We start from the raw sequence: 24,241 nt of genomic DNA on the forward strand, positions 1-24,241 counted from the left end.
TTTTTATGTTAGATTTTTGGAAAATCAGCACTACATGACCATTGTAGTGTTATGCACCACAACCCCAAATGTCCCCTCCTCTCTGTAGTGCAGGCTTCAATCCTCCATCTTCCCTGAAGCGTTTTATTTTTGATATTTCAAAATCTCTGCTCCTGTTTTTTTTTTTTTTTTTTTTTTTTTTTTTTTTTTTTTTTTTTTTGAGAGGAACAAGTCTACTTTATGGCTGTAAATTTGTACGGAATATTTTGCTAACATCGAAGAAAAATCAAGGAAGTTTTAAAGAAATTACATCAACTAGTTCTCTAATAAAAATATTCTGCAATTTTTTTAGCCTGTTCTTTTTTATTCAGTAAGTTAGGAATCTATTGAAATCTATAGACATATTTGTTTATTACAGAAATTTAATAGTCTGTAGTTATCAGAGGGATTTTTGACTCATTCACGTTTCGTTCCAGGCCCCTCAAATTTTCAGGGATTTAGGCCGAGTAGAATCTGTTTCTGTAGATACACTCGTCCGTTCTGTGAAAATTTGATGCCACTACGGGGATTCAAAGTGGGAACCTGCTGACCTAGAGTCACACTTGCCAACAACTTGGCTAATCTGACCGGCAAATTCAGATTTGATTTTGGTGCGTTTTTGGCAGAAGTATCAGCTTAATCTTATTTAAAATGAAGATACTTAAATCTTAATTTGGCGTTTGCTGTTAGTAGGTCCCTTTTCCTGTGGACAAAGTTTTGTAATGTTCTAATATTTTTTTGTTTGTCAAATGGATCCAACCATTTTTTATCAATTCTTGTTTTCACTTTCAGACGGAAATCCAAGAAGAAATTATCAGGCAAAAAGCAGGTAGCGGAATAGAAACTGATCTAAAAGTATTTCCAACTCCTGAAATGACAAAGGTAAAATTTGCATTTCTTTCCTCTTGTCAAAAGTCTTATGCCAATTTGCTGGCATTCGTCATGCCAACCCTTCCTGCATGTAATAGATCTTGTCATACAGGTCTAGTATATGTGGATGTAATTTTACAAGCTGTGCGCCAAACTTTTTAAGCTGTGCACCAGTGTTACTATTTTTCCATCCATATAAGGAGGCTGCAAAAAAAATTATGGAACTCCGCAGTAGCTAAATTTTGTCATTATGTATTTGATTTGGTGTTCTTTACAACCTCCTGAGCAGAACATGCTTTTGAAAATGAAAATTTTTTTGTGCAAATCTCAACAAAAGCAGGGCTGACGAGAGAATTATTCAGCATTTCTATAGGCTCTGCCACTATGTCAGATCAGTGGACGAAACTGTGGTCGGACCTTGACCCGACATTTAATCACTTGCTGTTATCAAATATCATTTGGGAAAATTTCGATTATTTTTTTTACTTTAATTCTATTCAAACGCAAGCAAGGTTGCAAGTCATGTATTATATGTCTGTCCTTGGTCGGCAAGAAAAGGAGAACTGTTTTTGATCACCCATTGGCATTGCAACATTTCCACTGGGTGTGTGAAGGTGCCAAAAATCATTGCAAGGTGTCTAGCGACCAGGAGAACCGGGAAGTGTCAGGGATTTTTTTATTTTTGGTGTCAGGGAAATCAGGGAAAATGTCTGGGAATCCGCCAAAATTCTGCATGTCAGGGAATTTCATTTTGCAAGCAATTTTCATGTCAGTAAAACGTCATGGAAATCGAAAAACACCGATTTTTTGGAAAAAGTTTCGCGAATTTTATTCTAGCAGAGATTTCTACCAAAATTTTTCCCAGGATTTCTCTTTTAAATTTTAAAAATTAGGCAAAAATATTTCGCATAAGTTTAGACACCATATATTTTGCTCTATTTATTACACGTTATTCCTAAAATATGATAAAATTCTTACTCACATCTAATCAGTTCAGCCGTGTCAAAATTAGGAAAATTTTTTTTTTTGTCTGTCAGGGAATTATTTTTTCTGTCTGGAAATTTTAAATTTTTCCCCGGTTTTTGGCCGTTTTTGTCAGGGAAATTAGAGAAATGTCGGGGATTTTTTTTTTCTTTTTGAAAATTGCGAGACACCCTGTACTTGCTGTCATCAAATATCATATAGGAAAATTTCGATTATTTTTTACTTTCATTCTATTCAAACGCAAGCAAGGTTGCAAGCCATGTTTCATTTCCCTGGCCAGCAAGAAAAAGAGAACTGTCTTCAATCACCAATCGACGTTGCAACATTTCTACTGGGTGCATGAAGGTGCGGAAAAATCATTGATGCTAATTAACCTCCTTTTTACATGCGTGATTTTAAATTTTGATCGATTTTGTTCCAGGCCTTCAAAGAGATGGATCCCATTTTAATAGGTGAAGTTGTCGTTCCTGTACCCGCTAGCGATCCCGACAGTGGTCAAACTAGGAAATTATTCTTAGATAGTAATCAATTCAAATGCCTTCAACAGAAGCTCTTGGCTATTGGAACGTAGAATCCAATCATCAATTAAGTCCGTACTGTTGATTTTATTTTCATCAATATTTTGTTTATTTTCAATGCTAAGATCCGACAAATGAAAGATATCTTTTTGTTTCAATTTTATCCCTCAAGAGACTCTTTTAGTTTTTGATACATTTATTTTTTTCAAGGTCCTATTAATTTTACTGTTGGAGTTGCAATGCATGAAAACATACTTGAATTTTAGTATTGGATTCTAGTTTTTTTAAATCGTGGATCCGCTCACTCTCGTCTCAGTAAAGTCGGTGTAATTTTATAAGTCGAATCCTCAAAGTTTTGTGAATTACCTTTTTTCTTTTCTTTTTTTAAGATATTTGTAGCGATATATTAATGTAATTACTTTTTCTGTGATCGATATTTATTAACCCTGTTATGCTTCAAGTCTCTTTTGTTATCGCATGATGAATTTCATCTACTCCCAAACATAATTAATGAACTAATAAATCTTAGAATTGACTTCAAAACTTTATGAAGAGGAACCTTCAATCACTGTTAATTTTGATTTACCGTCATGATGCTCATTAACCTCATTATTGTGCACGTAACTATTTTTTTAGCTCCTGAAAACGGCTGTGTTCAGCTGGTTCAATATATCGCCAATCAAAACTAATTTTCATCCATTTTTAGATAAATTAGATTTCCAAAGAGGATGAAAATTTTATGTGCTGTCATCAACATAATAATACGCATTGGAAACTGTCAGTGGTGATACTTTTTCTTTCACTATTTAACTTTCATTAGTGTGGAGAAGTAGTGTAATTGGACAAGTTTAACCTTGGATTAGCGTAATTGCATCAGACGTTTCATAATTTTCTCTGATGTTATAATCTTAAAACAGAACTAAGCAACTCTGTAACTTGAAATTTTGTGAGAATATTCCTCAAAATTTAGGGTAAATTCACTGAAAGTTAAGTCAGTTTAGTTTTCCGTCAAAATAATAAAACGTTAGAGAAAATTGAGCAACGTAGAATGCAGTCAGGCAGATTCCAGTCCAATCCATCCAATTAATCGCGTATTATAATATAGTCAGAAAATACCTTTTTGTTGAAAAACTTGCGTGCATGAATGTCAGCGCAAGTTCCTTTTTTCCAAGCAAATCGTAACTGAAAATTATGGACACTCATTATTATTTATTTTGCTTTCTCTTTTCAATACTGCTCACTGTGCTTAATGTAAACATCTCGATGATGAAATCTATTCCAGCTTTCAGTGTTGCAGATGTCTTTTCCAATTTTATTTCTTTGAAGGAGGACCAACTATTGTTAATGCATAAATGTTTTAAAATTGTTGTTACTCTCCTAAAATTATTCTCTGCAAAACACATGCTAAACCATCTAGTCACTATCTGTTAAAAAAGTAAAAAATGACTGGAGAACTTGAAATACCGCAAGCATTAGAACACTGCAAGAGACGTTCTATTCAATTTTTCAAAAAATACCATAAACCAGGACAGAACAAGTTAAAATAATAAATAAAATTTTAAATATTTTTCAGCGCACTCGCAGTTAAGATTTATTAATTGGAATGTGTTTCAGGGCACATTAGGCTCCATGCCCAGCTGTCAGCGAAATGTATAAATAACCTTTAAGTGCAAGTGAGAATGCTGAAAAATTTTTAAACATTTTATTCACATGTTATCCTAGTTTCAAAACTAGCCTTTTCCTGTTAATATTGTAAATTTGCTCATTTTTTTACTTTGATCCTTGTAAATAATTTTTGTAATGTATTTTAAACAAGTCCTGCGCTACATATTTATTTTCAAACAATACTATAGGTGCAGTCAGAGATGGAGCCATCTTGTTGGATTGTGGCTAATTTTATTTTTTCAAATGTGCAACGAGAATGGCTAAAGTGATTGTTCCTCTAACGCTTACTAAATTCCAATAGTATACCAAGGAGCGTTAATGTAACATAAAAATGATTTTAATCAAAAAATAAATGAATTGATCAACAATATGGTATTTTTTCATATTAAATAACCACCAGGTAGAATCAAAGGCATGATGTCTAGACCAGGAAAATCAGGGATTCTTCAGGACATGAAATATTTCAATAAAAAATCAGGGAATCTGTACCCGAAACAGGGAATCCTCTTCTCTAATGGTTAGAGACTAAGTCTCTTCTCTGTACTTTATAGACTTCTTTAGCACATTCCACAGGCCCATGGGGTCGGGGGACTCTGTAAAGTCAATTTAAATTTTCAAAATTTTAGTAGGCACTGGTACCCGCCATATCTAGGTGACCATGAGGTCGAGGTCAATTTTAATTTTTGAAATTTTGTGGCTGGTCAATTTTACATCTTAATGGATCGATTTTTGAGACCGAAAATGCAAATATCTCGTAAACCATTGATCGTTGACTAAAGCAAATTAAGTTTTTCAGTCCTCCTGAAGCTCTGGAACTACATTTAGCACCCTCCATGTGCCCATAGAGTCAGGGGCCCCTAGGGTCAATTTTAATTTTCAAAATTTTGGTGCTGGTCGATTTTTCATTATGATGGGAAGCGGATGCTTTTCTCAACCAGCAAAATGCGAATACCTCGTAAATCGTTGGTTGTTAAACAAAACGGACGATTTTTCATCATAATGAAAACGGGTCGAAATTTGCGACTGAAAAATGCTAATATCTCGTAAACTTTACCACTTTGAAGCAAGTTAGTGCATAATTTTACATTATTTTGTCATATTTTGGGCGCAAAGTTCGTTTCATGAATGGAAGGATCCAACCATACAAACTACAGGATTCTTTTTCTAGAAACAGTTTATTTACTCAAAAAATTAACAACTTAAAATACAGAAAAAAAAGTTTTCAGTCCCATGATTCATCGTTATTACACAAATTATCCATAATATTAACAAAAGGAAACAAGCTAAACTGTACAATGGTAATGAACAAAGTCAGAAAGGTCTTAATATATAGCGATCGTTTAGAAAATATTTACACAAGTACTAGCATCCTTAACCGCAGCACTACATTTCCTTCTGCAAAGGAATGTGATAAAGAATTGTAATGAAATTTAGTTCGAAAGTAAGAATACAATTCTGTACATATTTTTCTCTTTTTATACCTTCATTCAGAAGTCATTTTATTACATCGGGTGATCCAAAAGTTCCACACTACCAGTACCGAGCATTACTCCTGTAAGTTTTGAAAAAATTGAGATGGACACATGAAATTTTGTGAGTAGATACTCTTAGGTGAAAGGAAACAACTTTTGGGAAACCCCAAACCCCAAAATTTTAAAGGGACCGCCCTGAAAAGAAGTGAGAACCTTACACATTACAAGGGTGGTGCAGGACTTTTGAATCACCCTGTGGAATCTATCCTTACGTAAAAACGAGGAACATTTGAGTATCGCATTCCTATGCAACAGGACTTACTTAAAATTTAAGTAATTACACTGTAATAAGTTGGAGCTCCCAGTTATTTACAACAATTTGAGCTTAAAATATGTAGTTAGTTTTGACACCCAAATTAGCACTAGTAAATCTATGGACCTGAACTTACTATTTTAGTTTACATTTTTCAACATACTGAAAGAATTGATGGAAAGATCAAATTCACAGTTTTACTTTCTCTCTCCTGAGTGTTGAGTGAAAGCTGTTTCAAAAAATAGGTTTGAACAGCTGAGCCAACAAAAAATTTAAGTTTTTGTTGATAAGATATGATGAGTTTCAACTCACCTTTGACTAAAGTATGTTTAAACTAGATTGGATAAAAATTTCACAATACCTCGACTTAAAAATAAATCATCTTCAAAAAAAGAATGTTTTCAGAGGATAATTTGAAACAAGAATATATGAGATTTAGAAAAGAGATTTGAAAAAACAATTTTAACTTGGTAAATTTCTTGAGTGAAACTCAAATTTGCTCCCAATGCAAGAAAACTATTTATGATAGAAATGAAAATTACAATCCGGGTAATGCTGTTTTCATCCAAAATATATTACAAAATATTCAAAACGTAACAAATATTTAGAACGTTTATGAAAATTGGGAAGACAAAATGGGAGAAAACTGTTGTGCCCAGTGTCACTAACTGCAGCCTTTTGCTTGTTCCAAAAATAGAAAGATTAAAAAATGTCTACAAAATTCCAAATGCAATTGAAGTTTTGAGCAAGTTGCTTCTTCCCCGAACAGTTATAATTTTACTTACTATGCAAATAAATTCAAAAGAAAATCACAACAGAAAGAGAAAAGAAAACTTAAGCTCTTGAAAAGATGTAAAATGGATTTTAGTGTGTGCAACGAACAATTGACAAATTTTACTGTAAAAATAAGTAAAAAAATCTTGCACCATTGGTTCCTTTTAAATTATTATAAAATCGACAAAAAAGACGCAAATATGAATAGTGAAACTAAAATGGAGGCTTATACCCTTAAAGCAACGATCGGCGAATTTGGTCTTCGTCGTCTTGTTCACTGCATTTTACATTGCGAAAAGAGGTTTCAACTTCGGCTGTAGTTTTAAGTTCTATTAATTGGTGCTAAAACCAACTGTGGGCACAAACTACAATACCTTTGATTATGCGAATTCATCACAGATCCTTAATATTCTTTCACAATATTTCAATAATCTGTAAGGTTGATTTTAGACTTGAGTCGCTAAGGAGGAAAAAAAGATGTAGGAGAATTATTCATCACTGTCAACGTGTGCAAAATAATTATCATGCTTGGTAAAATTCAATAACCAAATCAAAACATAGCTGAAAAGAGAAGCAACTTTTAGAACATGAGGGGAGAAAGAAACCCCCAAAAAAGGAAATTTTAGAGACTTTAAATTTGGCAGATCAAAGCAGGGAGTACCTCAGAGTAAAATTGCAAGTCGCAAGGCTGTAAAGTTATTTTTTGTTGAAAACGTTTTGTAACTCCAGTTGAATACTGCAAAATGCAGAGAAGTTCAACCAATAGGAGACTTTCTTGCAACTCGTTTGCAAGTAAGAGGAGTAAAGATTAGAGAATCCAGGTTTTTAGCAAAGCTAAGTTTAAGCAAATCTTTAGACCAGCTTCGTGAAAATCAGATCATAGTCTCGTGTGAAACAAAAAAACACACATAAATGGATACAAGGACTAAAAATATTCCAAATTTACCTGTCAACAATATTGGAACTAACCCATTGGAAAACTTTAATTTCATCTCCTATGATAACAAATTGCGCGAAAAGTGAACTAGCAGCCTATCTTTTGAATTTTGAATATTGCCTAGATCTAGAGACATCGACAGGGCTCTTGAAAGGACCCACATTTTAAGTACATAGATAGGAAACAGTCATAGTTAAAAATATATTCACGTTTGAAACATTTCTGCTCTCCTAAGATGCTTAGTTAACTAGGGAGCAATCGCTTTAATATTTTTCTTAAAATTAATCGTAACAGAAGTGCAGGTGAGTGTGTCTATGCTTATAGAAGATGGAACATCATACAGAGTCAGAAATGAGGCATCGCAATGCATGCTTTCTCTACAAAATTAGGCATACAACACAACGGGCACATTTTCAATTTTGAGGAGTGAGTGAAAATCAGGATTTTCCATAAAAGAGATTCAAACTTCTCACTCGCGTTGGACACCAAAGTCTACTGGAATCAACTTAAGATACTCAACTCATTTCAGTGATATTGACAATGAAATAATGGTTTAATTCTACTGGATCTGTTTTGACTAGTTTATAACTAATTGTAAGATGTTTCAAAAGGAGAAACAAGTTTGCAAAACAAAAGCTGGGTTTGTTACAGAAATAGATGACGGTCAGAATCACTACTGGAAATAAGAGAGGAACTGGTGCTGCATTGCAATGAATTCATATCGAACACCATCATGCTACAATTTCAGAATTTTGTGTCAATGTTACAATACAAATAATACGAACATTTTGGTCAGATAGAGGGGTAAAATTTGGGGCAAAACCGGGTTTAGAGGACGACTGTGGAGAAAAATTACATTGATTACAGTTGGCATGATTTAATTGAAAAACACCTGAATTAAGAGGAAGAGCACAGGGGTACCTATACAATTTTCAGTAAAACAGAAAATCATTAATTTTTTACAAATTTCCTGGACATAGATGTGCGCTGTAGTCCAGGGTCTCAATTTTTTCGGCAGGTTTGCTGTCCACTCTAAGTTGAGGTAAGAATGTCGACTTTGTTATTCCATCACTGATTAATGGTTTGGACCATTAAAGCACTATAGTTGGCTCTAGCTTGTAGTGAAAAAAAGCTGAACTTGCGTACAACTAGAGCTTAGAATATAATTTTCCTGACTTAAAGTTGAATTTAGAATTTAGAGAATTAGGATTTGCAACTTGAATTAGACTGCAGCGAACAAGGGTCAGGCCCAGAGTCCCTTACATTAAAAGCCGCTTGCAGAAATTAACATAAAAGCATGTGAAAATAGAAATAAATAAAAAGTGAGGTAATGATGTGGACTAGCAAAATTGAAGTTGTTTGCCTTCTTTTCTAAAAATTTCTTAAGTCTTGGTGTGCTGACTCAACCCTTGAAAATGAGCGACAGCAATTAATTTTCAAAACAATTACTTCCCGACACTTCCTGTATCGGAGAAGCTCTGTGAATGATCTAATTAAAGTATTGTTACCAGGAAAATTTGGTGTTCATCAAGTTTAAAAATTCTTCGGGAACTTGTGTCCGATAAGTTGGCAGTTGTTTACTTCTGACTGCCACTTGCAGTAAACATGTTTAGCAATATCCCCTCAGAGAAAGGTATTGGTTTTCGTATCTATGCACATCCGCAGCACGGTGTCATCATGGCACTGGGCCAATCCTTGATTGCTATTAAACAGTGCCGACAAAGTCGCTTGCGAGTGGAGAGTAAACAACTGCCAACTTATCTAACGCAAGTCCTACTCATGGAGTGAAAGCGAATGTTTAAATTTCAGGGGTGATATAATGATAAATTATGCAACTTGAGTCACAGGGCGTCATGCAGGAGACTACAAATTGAGGAAACCATTTCGAAAAAAGATAAATTTCATTGAAAAAGAACAGTCTGGATGAACAATGGAGCTTAAGCTCTGAGAAATTTCAATGTAGCATGTGCAAACGAAATTTTTAGTTCGCTTACAATGACTGTGTCACTTTTGGAATTTCCTTCACTGCCCCTCCAATGAAATTAAAATATTCGACTACTAAAAAATTGTTCATAATAATTAGCAGCTGTGTACTAACAAAACAAATTGAATTCCCTCCACTGGAGAAAGTAATAAGTCACTGGGGGAAGTCCGGGGGCTAGTAAAATAAAACAGTTTAACGGCAAACAATGAACGCAAGTCAGACAGTAAAGGCAAAAAAATAACTAGTTCACAATTGCCTCTTTTCAATTAGAAAGGGAATGAGGAAAAACTGTAACAGTAGACACAGGATCAAGCATTTGGATTTTTTCCCATCAGTGAAAGACAACTGCAAACGCTTTTCTACCTGGAATTAATAAAAATAAATAGGTACACCTCAGGGGTGTAGAAAGTGCTCGATTGACTGATGGCCAATCGCAGGAGAAATGTGAAGGCACCAAAAAAAGGAAAACTGTGAAAGCAGAGGGTATTCATATGAAGCAGACCATAAAATGCATTATTTTTTGAGAAGAGAAGTGCTAAGCGCATTACTTTTCGGAAGGGAAAACTGAGTTACCAGCTCTTTCATGCAAAGAAAAGAGTGAAGCGCGCAGTCTTGTGTAAACAGCAATGCAAAGGAAGCCTCAAAAAATGTGCGGGTAAAGAACTTTCTGCACCCCTGATACACGTGGAGATTACATTTTCATTGTGAGTCATACTTGGGTTCATCGCGACTCAGGAAAAAGACGTATTTGATTTTAGGATGAAAACTTAAGTATTACAAAACTAGTACAGTCACACTCGTTTCAAGGACTGTCAAATTTTAGAAATTAGTTGTGACTGTCCATGGCTAAAGGGCCCTTGATGTACAAACCCTTTCCTGAGAGGCGATTCTTGTCAATTTGCTTAAAAAAATCAGAATTTGAGTCTTTGACAGAAAACGCTCTTGAGTATCCTGAGGAATAAATTAGTTCGCTTGGGGACCAACAAACGGCCTTTCAATGGGTCTGTTGCATGAAAGAGATACAGCCAAATAAATGGACTACATTTCGCAATTTGGAACTATAAATTCAAGCCCGGTTAAAAACAACATATGTGCCATTGGTTTCCCTATGCACATAAGTGTTTTTCCAGAGGAACCAGAATTTATAGTTCCAAATTGCAAAATGTAGTGCAGATGTACTCTATGTGGGTGAAAAAAATCACGTTGGGCTTGTTAAACAAGTCTGAAATCCATTCCTTAGTTCGCAATCTGCGAAGTCTGCGACACGCTTTTTCAAGTTTCTTGCATCTGCGGGCAGTTTTTTTCAGTCACTGCCGATCAGGTCTGCACACACAGCGGAATAAGAAAAATTAACCCGAGTAAACAAACGATTTCACTAACTCTATCTATTGTATGATTTTAAGCGTTTTCAAACGTTTGTTTCCTTTTTCTTTGTATATTTTGTAAAAACAAAAGCTTCCACTCAATTGAAATCTTACGCAAGGAGAGTTTATGACAGTTTGCAAGGTTTATGTTTATATGGGTAGGTCTTTATCCAGGCAAGCCCGACTGCCGGCCTCCGAGAAAAACTGTCCAAATACGTGGTAAATTTGCAAAAACGTGTTACAAACTATGCAGATTGCGCACTAAGGAGTAGATTTCAGACTTTCTTGATGTGCCCAACGTAATTTACAAGCGAATTTACCCTTCAAAAATGTAATCAGTTGGCTGTATCTCTTGTGTGCAACAGGTCCATTGTGCAGCGGCACAATCGAATATGCTGTACAAAACGATCCCTCTAATTATTTTATCCTAGCACGAACGAACAATCACAATAACCATCCTGGCAGTGAACTTTATTGCAAAAGTGCTGTTTTACAATGACAAACTCCAAACCATCACAATGCCAATTCAGAGTCTCATTGGACCTTTTCCAGAATTTTCATTGACAAAATGTTTGAAAAATACTCCTCTGTGCAAAAGTTTGCTTAATTTTGCAATTGTTGGCACTAGGGTTCCTTTTACCATGGCTAATCACGATTTTCACGTTATCACTCTTGAAAAAAGAATAATCATTCAATTCTCATTGAGACAAGTACTTACTAGAGGATACGAGGATATTAGTAAATCATAGAAAAATTACCCGATTGAACCAAACGGAGACTAATGAAAATAGACTTTTGCAGAATAAGACAGGATCATAAGTTCATTTTGATCAGCGCCACCGTCATCTACGAGATGGCTTGAATGTTCGGTTGAACACAGCATTGGATAGAACGATGACTGGAGAAAATAACCTCAGAGGACAGTCACTGGAAAAAATAAAATATTTGTCAGTTTCATGGATGCTGATTTGCACTCAGAAAATATGCACTTTATTAGAGACACGCAGCTCTATATTACCGTGCTAAGGAAAAACGCTGTATGAACCTCTAAGCGTTGCAAAATTCCCTTTGATAAAATACGGATAAAGATGCATAACTCATCTCCAAAATAATTTGTTTATTGGGGGAAATTTGACAACATTCAAATTTTAATATGGCGTTCTTTCCCAACACAGCAACATAGGGTTAAAACATGATGAATAACAGATGATAACCATGATTTTGTGATTTGACAAAATTAACCTCATTAATGGGTCTGTTGCAAACTTTTGCTGGAGCAAAAATAAGAGTTGTTTCTATCAGTGAATGTCTCAAAAATCATGATGAGCGCATTGGCAAAGTTGAAATGTACTCCTAACTTCACAATCTGCGTAAGAGAATTTGCATTATTTTGGGCTTCCTACTTCAAAAATGATAATACGGCACAGGTGAACATTTCGTTAAAGGAGTCATTCTATCTAGCCCCTGTGCACTAGGATACTACACAATGTTCAACACGGCCAACACCAATCCGTCAAAACGCATGTGCCTGGACAAGATTCTAACCATTGGTTAACAACAACCCACCATGTTTACATTCACGATTTCTTCAGCATTCACGGCATTGAAATAAAGTTATGTCAACCAAATGTCGATATTCAGTCACCTAAGAAACCTGCGTTGATAATAATTTCGGGAGATATTTGTCCCTGCCGGCAAGAAATGGCCTTTCAGATGAGAAAGAGATGTCTGAGCTTGTCTACTTGTGAAATGGCAAATAACACCACGGTGTTGATAAAAAAAATTAATTAGAAAATGAAATTGGAAATCTCCACAGGCCGATTAAAAGCTTGAGATTGCATACACAATTTTTTTTTTGGTAAAACTGCCAGTCACATACATATCAATGGTCAAAGTGTGAGATCAGATGTCTCCGTTTACCATGTTGCAGACTTCCTGTCATACTTCATTTTTCTTCGAAAATACAGTCAACATAATTTCTAGAAAATTCCCTTGATTTTCCTTCTTTATCAGCAGGATATTCTGCATAACTTTCAAGCTATGTAGGTGGCTAGTTTCACTTTGAAATATTCAATAGAGGCAGAAATTTTGAAACACCGTAAACTGCAATGGAGATTCGCAGTTCGGTGCTTCGATTAGATTTAAAACCTGGGGGACAAAGCCCAGAACGGAACCTCTAAGGGTATTATTGATAGTTTCGTGCTTTAGCCATCAATATCTTCCTGAAAGATGGCTTCTTTTTCTTGCAGAGTTGCCAGAAGGCTGAGCAGAAACTTTGGCTTTCAGCGGTTTCAACTACGGTTTTTATTCAGCAGCTCAAAGAATGTTCAAAAGAAAGGCCATGGCCAATGGGCAATTTTAAAGAAAAAAAGAACAGATATCCGGATTGAAACTATTTTCCAATTGCTGAAAAAAACACTTACTTAGAATTCATCACAGGGTTCGCTTCATTGCCACTGATGATCCAAAGAGGAAACAGGATTGAGAATACACAGCCACTGGAAAAAAAATTGTTTTGGTCATTTTAGCACACAATGGCTTCTTGCGTTTCTAGTCTCAACACATGGTAAATCGTCAACCGGCTGATCTACATTTTGCAATTCGGAACTGAAATTTCTAGCTCATGGGTAAAAACACTTATGCGCATGGGAAAACTACAGTACATACGTTGCTTCTAAACAGAGACAGAAATTGTAGTTCCTCATTGCGAAATGTAGTCCAATTGACACCCATTCAGCATCTTTGCGGTCTTCTTTGAATAAGATTTTGAAATGATGGCTTGATGTTAGGTTTTAGGTAACTGGAAGGGTAGCAAAAGGCATAGAGAAAATAGAGGAGGTGTTCGCATTTGGAGCATCTTGGATTTTTTTGATGACATAGGTACGGACGATTTTTATCATCGATTTTCTTCTAAATGGTGTAGTTTATAGAAAAAAGTAATTCTATATGAAGTGTTTGAAATGATATAATGAGTTGATATAAGTAAAAATATCGGATGTTAAGGTCCATTTTTCATACTTAAAATTCCGGATTTTGCTGGAATATCGACTCTATGTTGTACCAACCTACGTCACGGGGTAAACAATCCTCAAGATGCAAACACCTTTTTTTTCTCAATGAGCGAAAGGGACCGTTTTTGGGCCCACCCTGAATTTCCTAAACTCTACGATTTTTACCTTATTGGAGGTCTACATTAGTTGGAATACGCCATGATTTGATCATTTTTGGTCTCTTTTCGGATCTTTTACTCTGCCGTGCTAAGGAAGGACGCCGTATGGACATTTGAGAGTTGCCAAATTTCCTCCAGTAAAACTTTATTTTTGAGAAAAGTTATGAATATTTTTACTTTAAATTTTCAGAATCTTTAGGTGAAATTGTGAAAAAAATTATCTGAAAAATTGGGAAGAAAATATTATAAGTTGACCAGGAAATTTGCGTTTTATGAAAGAAAATTTGGCAACACCTGAAGGTTCTCACGGCGTTCTTCCTTAGCATGGCAGTACTGGCCTTTACATGAGACTGAAGGCAGATTTTGGCAAAATATGCGAGTTTTACAGGTTTTCAGTCAAATCCTGGCAAATTCGCATTTTCCGCCATAATCGGCCCTCAAATCCACGTTAATCTATTATTAGATTCAAAAGAAGACCAGAAACGATCAAATCATGATACATTCTCTAAAATGTAGACCTTCAATGAGGAAGAATTGCAGAGTCGAGGAAATGGACCTGTCACAAACTTTTGCTAGAGCAAAAATAGGGGTTTTTTCTCATAGATTATGTCTCAAAAATCACAATGAGCACAGCGGCAAAGTCTGAAATGCACTCCTAACTTCACAATCTGTATAAGAATTTTGCGTTCTTTTAAGCTTCCTGCTTCACAAACGATACTACTGCACAAGTGAACATTTTGTTAGAGGAGTCGTTCCATCGTTGGTAATATTCATCATGGCCGACGCTTCTGCAGTTCTGTGTGTAATTCGAGAAGAGTTCAAGGTCAATCAAGGTGGGCGAGGAAAATGTGAACGTAAACACGCTGATTGTTATCTGGTCTTCCCAGGTCAGGTGTTATCTTGTCCCGTTACACGAGTTTTGGATCGGAGTCAGCCATTGATGAATATTGCCGACAATGGAACAACTCCTCTAACAAAATCTTTACCTGTGCCGTAGTATCGTTTTTGAAGTGGGGTGCTCAAAAGAACGCAAATTTCTTATGCAGATTGTGAAGTTAACAGTGCATTTCAGACTTTGCCGATGTGCTCATTGTGATTTTTGAGACATTGTCTATAAGAAACAACTCTTATTTTAGCTCTAGCAAAAGTTTGCAACAGGCCCATTCAGATAAAGTGAGCCAAAAATGACCCCTATCAATGCCCCTCCTTTGGATTGACTTCATAAACTTATAGATGGGTTTTGTAACACTTGAACAGAACATTCAGGAACACCATTAGAATTGCATTGTTTTTTGGCCAATCTTTGAATGAGCTGTTAATGTCGCAGGCAAATAATCAAATGCCTGGGCAAATAGTCAAATATACTTACTAAGACTGAAATTCTGATTATTTTGTTTATGATTCTTTGATCGTGTGGGAAAAAATTCTGTGTAAAAACTTGCTTCATATGATCATAAATACGTTTTTTTCTGGTTATTAAATGCAAATTTATCTCAAAATATGCAGCATTTCATAAAATAAAAAGTTGTTACAATTTGGACAGTTCAAAAAATATGGGGAGCATTTTTGAACGGGAAACACAATGACAGTCTGTACTTTGACGGATTTTTAGTCTCAAAATATTGAAAATTTGGGAGGTCTTTGTGAAAACATAAAAAACCTCATAAACTTTAAAAATATGAGTATCTGCCTGGTCATTTGATAAAATGCCTGATTTGACTATTTGCCTGCAACATTTACATTAAGTGTAATTTACAAGCCATCGTGAACCATGATTTTTGACGCAAGCTTTTCTCTCTTTTGCACATAATACAAACTTCCAGAGTCCAGAATAAAAAATTCCATTCACCTGACAAAATAGGACTTCGGCAACTCGGTGAGAATTGCAAGAGGGAGTCCAAACCCAATGAAATAGGGCCAGTTGTTTTCGATGAAAGTAAGTCTCCTATGTAGCTCCCAGCCCATATTGCACCACTTGTATTCGAAAGCGTACAGCGAGTAAAGTAGACACATGTGCATCAGCGATAGAAGTTGCCCGATGGCAACAATTGGGATCATGCTTACTACCATACTCTGCGAACAGACACGAAACACAATCGATAAACCAAAAAAAAACTGACGGAAATTTTCTTTGGCACTGTTTTGTGTGGAAATCATCCTTCAAAGAAAGGATCTTCATACCAGAAAGCTAAAAGAGGATATCACTGCCAGAAGAAATCTCATGCAAAAATTGTAGCAAAAAGGATGTTGAACCTTGGCAGTTAGACATGGCGACAGTTGAATTTTTGCAGTTCAAAAACAGAATTTTAAGAGAGAGTTGATGAAAAATTTAATATGCGATTTTGGCAGCTTAAAATGGATCTGTTCGTTGTCTTCCCCACGAAAGAGCATAACTGCATTTCAATGTTGCCAAATTTCCCCTCCCAAACTGCAATTTCAACTGTAGAATTTTAGGCGTATCTAACTGAAAATTTCACTGATTGTCCATCTGATCTCATGCAAAATCAGAGAAATTTTGTACAAAAATTGCGCAAGTACATCCTTGTCAAAAATCAAATTGTTTGAGTCATTTTGCAATCTTGGAATAGAGTTATGTTCTTTCGTTCCATTCCGGAAACAACTTACACTGGAAAAAAAACACATTGGATCTAGAGTCCATACTCTTAAAAACATCGACAAGAAAAAATACTCTTGATTCAATCAGATTAAGCTTAAATCAAGAACCCAGCCTCTTAATTTGAGCGGATTTCCTTTTGATTTAAGCTTAAATCTGATTGAATCAAGAATCCTTTTTCTTGTCAATGTTTTCGAGAGTCTGGACTCTAGATCCAATGTGTTTTTTTTTTTTTTTTCCAGTGTACTGTGTGCAAGAGATGCGCCGAAGTGGATACACATGCTACACGTAAAATTGCAAGAAAATCACAATGGACACATAAAAAAAATGAAATCCACTCCTTTGCATCCAATTCAAAATCTGTGTCACTGGTCGGCTGTTGGGGCACCTGGGACTAATTTTTCCAGGCTTTCTGGAGCCCAGCACTGCTGTTCTACGGAAAAACGCTATCCGAGCATTGGAATGTTGCCAAATTTACTCTCAGAAAATACTTGTTTTTGAGGAAAGTTATGGATATTTTTCATTGAAATTCTCAGACACTTTCGATCAAATTACAAACAAAATCCGCTGAAAATTCAATTGAAAAATACTTGCTAATTTTCCTGATAATTCGTGATTTGTAGAAGGAAGTTTGGCGAAAACTGAAGACTCACACAGCGCTCTTCCTTAGCACGGCAGAGTAGTGCTGGCTGTCTTCAGTTTCTAAGAAATGTTGCTGGGCTAACAGCTTATATGCTAAAACTGATCCCTTGAACTTCACTAACTATCGCTTTGAAAGAACACCATTGAAAGGCTGTCGGGAGAGTTCATCCTGACATTTTAAATTCATGAGAGTACTCTTACATTGTCACATTGCGTTTGTCATGTTTGTTTGTCAAATTGCCTTTCACTGTACTATATTTTGTACTTAAAGGGCTTGTCTATATATTTCTAAAGTAAATAGATAAATAACATGCGCCAGCTTCACCTTTTTCCATATGACTGCTGTCACATTGTCACAAACTTTCCGAAACCCTGTGAGTCAGGAGTTTTTCTGTACAGTAAGACCTCGATTCATCGGATTTCAAGGGATTGACTAATGAGTCCGTTAAATCGGAGGATCCAATACTTTGAATCAGCTTGAAGTCCTTAAAGGGACCTAAAAGTTGTTCCGCTGAATTGCGAAATCTGTTTAATTGCAATCCAATAAATTGAGTTTTTACCTTATTTAATTTTGAAGGTATTACTTAAGATTGAGAACATTGTTGTTTTACCTGAACTAAAAATAAAGCTTGGACTAGAATACTGAAGAACGAATCTGCGATGAGTTTACTTATGTTTAAGATATTTTGAGGTTTGCCTTGGCTGTACCGATACGCTGAGTCAGCAATATCCTGCAACAGAACAGGGGCTAAATGAAAATGACGAAAGCAACAACACAATAAAAACTATCAGAGGGTTGAGTGAGGGCATTGGAACGTTTCGCAAAAATAAAATAATCAAACTGAAATATTTTCTTCCTACTGTGATTAGAGGAGTGACATGAAATATTTCAGTCAAAGGTTCTCTAAAAGTGAAGAAAAAATATTTTGTATGAGTGGAAGTACCCATACAAAGGGAAATGACCCTTATCACCAAGAAGCTCAAAAATCAACAGTCAAAACATAAAAATACCTACATAGGTTTCCTTCACATGCATTTGCAGATTAAATAATACATATGTACTTGTGAGAAAAAGATGATCATGCTGTTCGTGATGTACTTTATAGGGTTATAGGGAGCAGATCCTGCCGAAAAAAAGGGAAAAAATCTGATGGTCCTCTCCAATTTGACAAAAATCATTTCCAGAAAAATTTGCCTCCCTTGACGATCAGATTTTGTGAAGACTTTTCTTTCACACCTTAAGCAAGTTACAAAAAGATTGAACAACACTTATGAGATGAATAAGAAGACAAACCTGAAACCATAGGCTATTCACAACTTTGCTGAGGAAAAACAGCGGCAAGACCCACACAGTGCTGAAGGTCCATGATAAGAACAGATGGACCCAGAACCAAATGGAATTGGCAGTTGCTGGCGAGTGGCTAAAAATCAGCGAGATGACGTATTTTAGACTTGGCAGACATGCACATTCAAAAATTAGGATGCTCAGCCAGAAGATGCCGCCATTCAGAGCACAACACTGTAGAGTTCTTTTCAAAACTTTTCGCTCTTTCCTGGGAACAATAGATTGAGCGGATTAAAATTTAAAGTGAAAACAAACAATGTGATTCAATCAGACGAAAATTTTTGTATCTGATTCCTTGCTTTGAGAGACCTCCCTTCTGAACTTTCTCTATCACCTTGCTAAGATTCCAGCCTTATTATTTACTTGGATACTGCTATTTGAACCACGTTAAACAGAGAGGAACCAAGGCTTATCAGCTATTGCCAAATTTAATTGGCTAATTTAATTTTTTACATGAAAACAGTTGGGCGGATTTTCATGCAAATTTCAGTGAATGTTCTCCATAGTTAAAGCAAATTCCTTAACATTTTCAAAGGGATCAGCACAAACGTTTTCTCGTAAAAAATTAAATTGCCCAGTTAAAATTGGCAATGGCTGATGTGGCTTGGTTCCTTTCTGTTAAACGCGGTCCATTTATAGCAGTAATTTTCAGCATTTTTTGGCAGCAGACCACTTTTTCACCGAGGGAAGGAGCCTTTTTTTCAGACGAAATTAAAAAAACAAAAAATCGTCCACCACTCATCAGCTCATGGACCACCAGTTGAGAACCACTGATTAATACAGTTATTACTTTTAAACAAGGTAAATTGAAGAATTTATATTGAAAATGAGCCAACTTAGAATTTTTTGGATACCGTTTGAGATGTTTTTAAGTGAGACCACTTCTTGAAAAAGTAAATCGTCTAAAAACAAAAAAATCTCTTGAGAGGCTCAATTTTGGAAAAATGGAAAGAAAAAAAACATGGTTTGCAACAGCAATTCTTGCAAGCGGTAAGACTGTATTTCCTCCTTTTAAATCTATTGTAAATAATTCAAACTAGATGAAGCAACCTACCAAAATAAATATCCATTGTTTTGGATACGTTTACATGGACAAAACCCGAAGCTGCTGATTTGCAAAAATCATCACAGCCTTTTCAAGATTACCGCCTCAATGGGTCAGTTGTGCTGGTCACAGAATTGTGTTTTGATGCTTTATTCTAGCAGATCAACTAAAATTAATAAGATCCGTCCAAACAGCAACTTTCTACTAGAATATTAAATGAGATATTGCGCCTTGAAAAACTTGATTTATGACGTCATCCACCGCAGTAGTACATACCATGTTATGCACTAATGCGGTGGATGACATCAAAAACCCGACTTCTCCAAGGATGATATCTCGGCTAATATTCAAAGTAGGAAGTTATGGTTTGCACAGATCTTAATATTTCTAGCTAATCTACAAGATTCAAGCATCAAAACACAATTCTGTTGCCAGCGCAACTGGTTCGTTAGGTTCTGAAGAGGGATATTTTTTAAAGCAAGGAGATTTTGAAGCAAATACGAGATACCTAGGTAGACTTGACAACACTCTACACATTGCCATTCGATTATTATATACAACTTTTGGAATCGCCTAAAAATTGAAGCCCCCTAAGTGCAATAAAAAAAGATAAGCGTTACTTAGTTTAGATTGGAGAAGACGAACAAGGCCAAGAAATGTTTAGTCTCAAGGAGCTCATGATACTTACAGAGGAGTTACTTTCACAGAAGCTTCTTTTTTCTGATGCCTTGGTGTGCTTATACGTGTCGCTTTTTCATTGATTCTATTGTCAAGATAAAACAATATGATGGCACCTTTCAGACTGTCAATGATTCCTCGTGCAACTGCTACCGTAATGCCCTGAGAAAATTGGAAACAATCTGTTACTGAAGCTGACTCATTAGGATACTGTAAGACAGATTAAAAAGTCATTTTGTCTGTGACAGTCCACAGGGACGCAAATAATTTCAAGCCACCACAATTTGTTGTCTCGGAGACGAAGAAACTTATCCTGTCTGCGCAGTTTCAGTATTTCTATTAACATTTCATTTATTCATCGTAAAGCTGTTTCATGAATTAGTCTAAAGATTTCAGTGTCTGTCGCACTAGAATAAAAACAATTACCGGAAATTCTAGGAAAATTCCTGCAATGACTCTCTTGTAAACAAACAGAATGTAAGTAAGAAATACTGTAAAAGTGCAATCGAGATGCGTTCCTTCAGGAAGGAGACAAAAAATTTTCTGAAGCATTCTAGGTTTCTGCAAAAAGGTCAACACCTTGCCCTGATTAAAATTATGTCAAAATTTTAAGTTGATTGTAAAGTTCCTTTCAGTTTATTGGTTAATTTCCAGCCGAGTCCATGATGGAGATCCTAACCAAAGACATAAAGACGGAGCACTAAAAGCAAAAAATGAAGCTTCTAGAGCTTCTTTTCAATCACCTCTACTATTGGCTAGAGGATTGGCGGCGAAATCGGGACAAGTTTGAATTCAAATAGAGGGCGGGAACTAATAAATAAAATTGCGGAAACAAAGTATTTTAGGTTGATTTTTGCCCAAATTCAGGTACACACTCATATTTTTTTAACTTTAGGTTAGTTTCAGTCCGTCGTCGACCGATTAATTTCATTTGGGAGTAACGTTGATCTAGAACTGTAACGGCCTGTTTGAACCTGCAGAACCACCATGAGCAGAAGAAAAACTAACTTTATGTGAGATTACTGCCTGTTACCGAGCAAAAGTAGGTGTATTATATTAGGACGCAGACCGAACTTTCTTAGTATATTCGTTTTAGGAATTTAAAATACGTTTCAAAGAAGAAATGTGCAAAAATCAAGAGGACAAGTTCAAATCAAATTTCCGTTTGCCGCCATGGATTCCCGCGCTCATTTACACACTCACACAAGCGCGCAGCGCCGAACCTAGCTTCACTTTTTCCCCGTGCTTTTAGATACGAGCGCTCCGTCTTTATGTCTTTGATCCTAACCTTGCTCATTGGTAACGAAACATGTAAGGAACAAAAATAAAAATGGTCTAATATTTTCTCATATTCAAAACAATGATATCTTTCGTCTTTGACTGCAAGTCAGTAAAGGAGTAAAAATACTGCTGCCTGATTTACTAAGTACAGCAGTATTCGTAAATTAGTAGTCACAAATGGATACTTGCCGATGGATTGCTTGCCACAGAGAAACTCCTTGACTGATGAAGAATAATACTTACGATTTAAGGGAGACATACGCTCACATTTAAAAGGGTATTTATAGATTACTAAAGCTTCGTCCCTCACCTACTATCTAATGTAAGCACTTCGCTAATGATCTGGTGAAATCATGATCTGTGTACGCTAGACAGCATTGGCTGGATGAGTAAGACTGCATGTAGCATATCTTCTCTGTATGATTGAGGGCACTTTTCCAGAAATCATTTTAAAAGGAATGATCATCATTCAAAAATAGAGAGGCGAGAAATATTTAAGATAACCAACAAAGAGCCAACAGCCCTTGTTTATAAGAAGTGCTGCTACAGAATTCAGTGCTCCACTGAGACAAGAAGTTTCACACGATAGTATACTTACCCAAATACTCTCCAAAAATTCGGATTTCAAAAGGCTCCACATTTTTCGAAGTATAATTTGCAAAAATTTCGAAAGCAAGACCAATTTAGATGGAACTGTCCATTCTAAGGCTAATGAAACGCAATAAAAAAACAAAGAATCACGTGAAAACACACAGCACGGACCGTTGGTTTTGTTGACACAATGAATGAGTCACATTTTATCAGCAATAGTTTCAAAAACTATAACGATACTCATTGTGAGAGGAAAAGCTCGGCGATCACAAAAAGCTGGACTTTCGAGTTATCAAAGTCATGCATAGACGATTCGATACCTCAGACATCGACATCGGACCTCGTCACGTGGGTAAAGTCACTTGAAGATCAAAACATTGCGTGTTGCTTACCAATTTAGGAAACATTGAGCAATGCAATGCCGCAAGTAGACGCAGACAAGAGAGTAAATAATTACCTATCGTTGGCATAAATTAATGCATACGGCAGCAGAAAATTTGTAATTTAAATCGATCTGGAACAAGGATACGTAGATGAATTTGCGAGTAGCTACTTCAATTTTACCTGACGTTCCCAATATAAAGCTCATGGTGTTCTGGCACAGCATTACCAATTTCAGTATACTTCCTCTGTGCTTACTCAAATGTGAGGATGGGAGGGGTAAGAGGTAGGGATTGAAGGAATTCAGAGGGAAATCTTGTACTTTATTTTTTTAGAGGAAAATAATCAACAGTTTTTTTTTAAAAAGAAAAAAATGTGTGAATTTTCTTCACGTAATTGAAAGAATTGCCATGCTTGGAGTGGCAAAAGAAACCTCTGGTGGCTAGATATATTTAGGAATAATTACCAAATTTTAACATGCCCCTTTGTACTTGGCAGAGTTTTCAAGAATAGGAAGTTGATACCTACTTAATGATGAGGGAATCAAGAAGCTATTAAAAATTTAAAAATTGGACGATAAAAATAGTCAAAATTGCTGTCAAAAATTGGAATCTCATATTACAATTAGATAGCTATTCCATATTCAAAAATCAAACATGACTAGTATTTATGGCAAGTTCGTATTTAACATGTAGATTAAAATTACTATTTAGTAGAAGTTTCATGGCAATGAATGAAAAATAAATTGGCTAGGAGTAGCTTATTTTATAAATATCAATCTTGAAATCCTGCTATGTAGGATTCTTTTTTAGGTGATGCACTCTTTGCACTGTTACTAAAAAAAAACTTCCATAAGAAGAGGATGGTTTTAGAATAACGTATTAAAAATTACTTTTTAAGGAACTTGCTTAATTCACTGTTTATCAACGGCTAAAGTTGATAAAAATGTTTATCTCCATAACAACTTTTAAAAAATCTCTGATTACATTTTTTCTCCTTTAAAAAATAGGTAGTATCTGCTTGACATATTCTGCCAATATGTTTGAATTGGTATACTTGAAAGAAAAAAAACTTGAGGAAAATTTCATAGAAAAACCTTCAGTTTTCTTTTTCATTTTCAACTTAAAGCTTTAGTCATTTTTACCTGAAGATTGCAACGGTTTTATAAATATAGTTATTCTACAATTACAATTATTGCGAGCCTATACTTTTCTTACTTTTTGTGCAAACGCAATAAAATAGGGGAATACACATTTGGAAAGAAAAAAAAAGGTACTTAGGTTCAAGCTGTGGAAGTTCGTAGACTTCCAGAGTGACCCAAGCCATTTAGCAACTTGATGGTTGCATTTCAAGAGTGAAACTCCCAAACCACGTATCTCATTTGCCGTGTTCTAAAATCCTCGCTTCCATAATATTTTTCTACAGAAGAACAAGTCAAAATTATTCCTTGAAGTACTTTTGAAGTTTGTTTTGCTCAGAGAAGAAAGATCATAGGAAATTTTTAGGAATTGAAGTCGAGTTGTTCTCGATTTAGAAAATAAAGTATGACAGGAGGTTTGCGGCATCGCAAACCAAGATACATGGTCTGGTACTTTT

At 35.6% G+C, this 24,241-nt stretch overlaps 2 protein-coding genes across 8 annotated transcripts in view; one reads left to right on the plus strand and one right to left on the minus strand.

Moving 5' to 3' along the window:
• Window positions 1-4,423, plus strand: part of DCTN1-p150 (dynactin subunit 1) — a 37,424-nt gene extending 33,001 nt beyond the window's left edge. For all 6 annotated transcript variants that reach the window (XM_019045210.2, XM_019045191.2, XM_019045200.2 and 3 more), the window contains 2 exons: window positions 811-900; window positions 2,294-4,423. In XM_019045210.2, coding sequence (XP_018900755.2) covers window positions 811-900; window positions 2,294-2,443 — 240 coding nt within the window. In that variant the 3' untranslated portion in view covers window positions 2,444-4,423. The remainder of the gene's footprint in view (window positions 1-810; window positions 901-2,293) is intronic.
• Window positions 4,424-5,211: 788 nt separating this feature from the next.
• On the minus strand, window positions 5,212-22,591 carry tank (EI24 domain-containing protein tank). 2 transcript variants are annotated; one of them, XR_011900520.1, is made up of 8 exons: window positions 22,272-22,591; window positions 20,403-20,554; window positions 18,619-18,877; window positions 17,936-18,055; window positions 15,918-16,141; window positions 13,323-13,397; window positions 11,658-11,826; window positions 5,212-9,898 (listed from the first exon to the last, which is right to left on the minus strand). XR_011900520.1 is itself a non-coding variant. In XM_019045221.2 (7 exons), exons 1-7 carry the CDS (start codon window positions 22,311-22,313, stop codon window positions 11,742-11,744), a joined length of 957 nt encoding a protein of 318 aa, XP_018900766.1. In that variant the 5' UTR covers window positions 22,314-22,590; the 3' UTR covers window positions 5,212-11,741. The 2 variants fall into 2 exon arrangements, 1 of the variants encoding a protein (XP_018900766.1); XM_019045221.2 differs by having other exon boundaries at window positions 5,212-11,826; window positions 22,272-22,590.
• Window positions 22,592-24,241: the final 1,650 nt, after the last annotated feature.

Source organism: Bemisia tabaci, chromosome 9, assembly GCF_918797505.1.
Source record: "Bemisia tabaci chromosome 9, PGI_BMITA_v3".
Classification (NCBI taxonomy): Eukaryota; Metazoa; Arthropoda; class Insecta; order Hemiptera; family Aleyrodidae; genus Bemisia; species Bemisia tabaci.

What these genes read in the sequence shown, in the direction of transcription:
- tank (XM_019045221.2), bottom strand. Translation starts at nt 22,313, where the DNA reads ATGTGGAGCCTTTTGAAATCCGAATTTTTGGAGAGTATTTGG. An exon ending in TGAATAGCCTATGGTTTCAG is followed by an intron (nt 18,056 to 18,618) that starts GTTTGTCTTCTT and finishes GTTCTGTTGCAG; the next exon opens with GATATTGCTGACTCAGCGTA. An exon ending in AACCCTGTGATGAATTCTAA is followed by an intron (nt 11,827 to 13,322) that starts GTAAGTGTTTTT and finishes TATTTTTTCCAG; the next exon opens with TGACTGTCCTCTGAGGTTAT.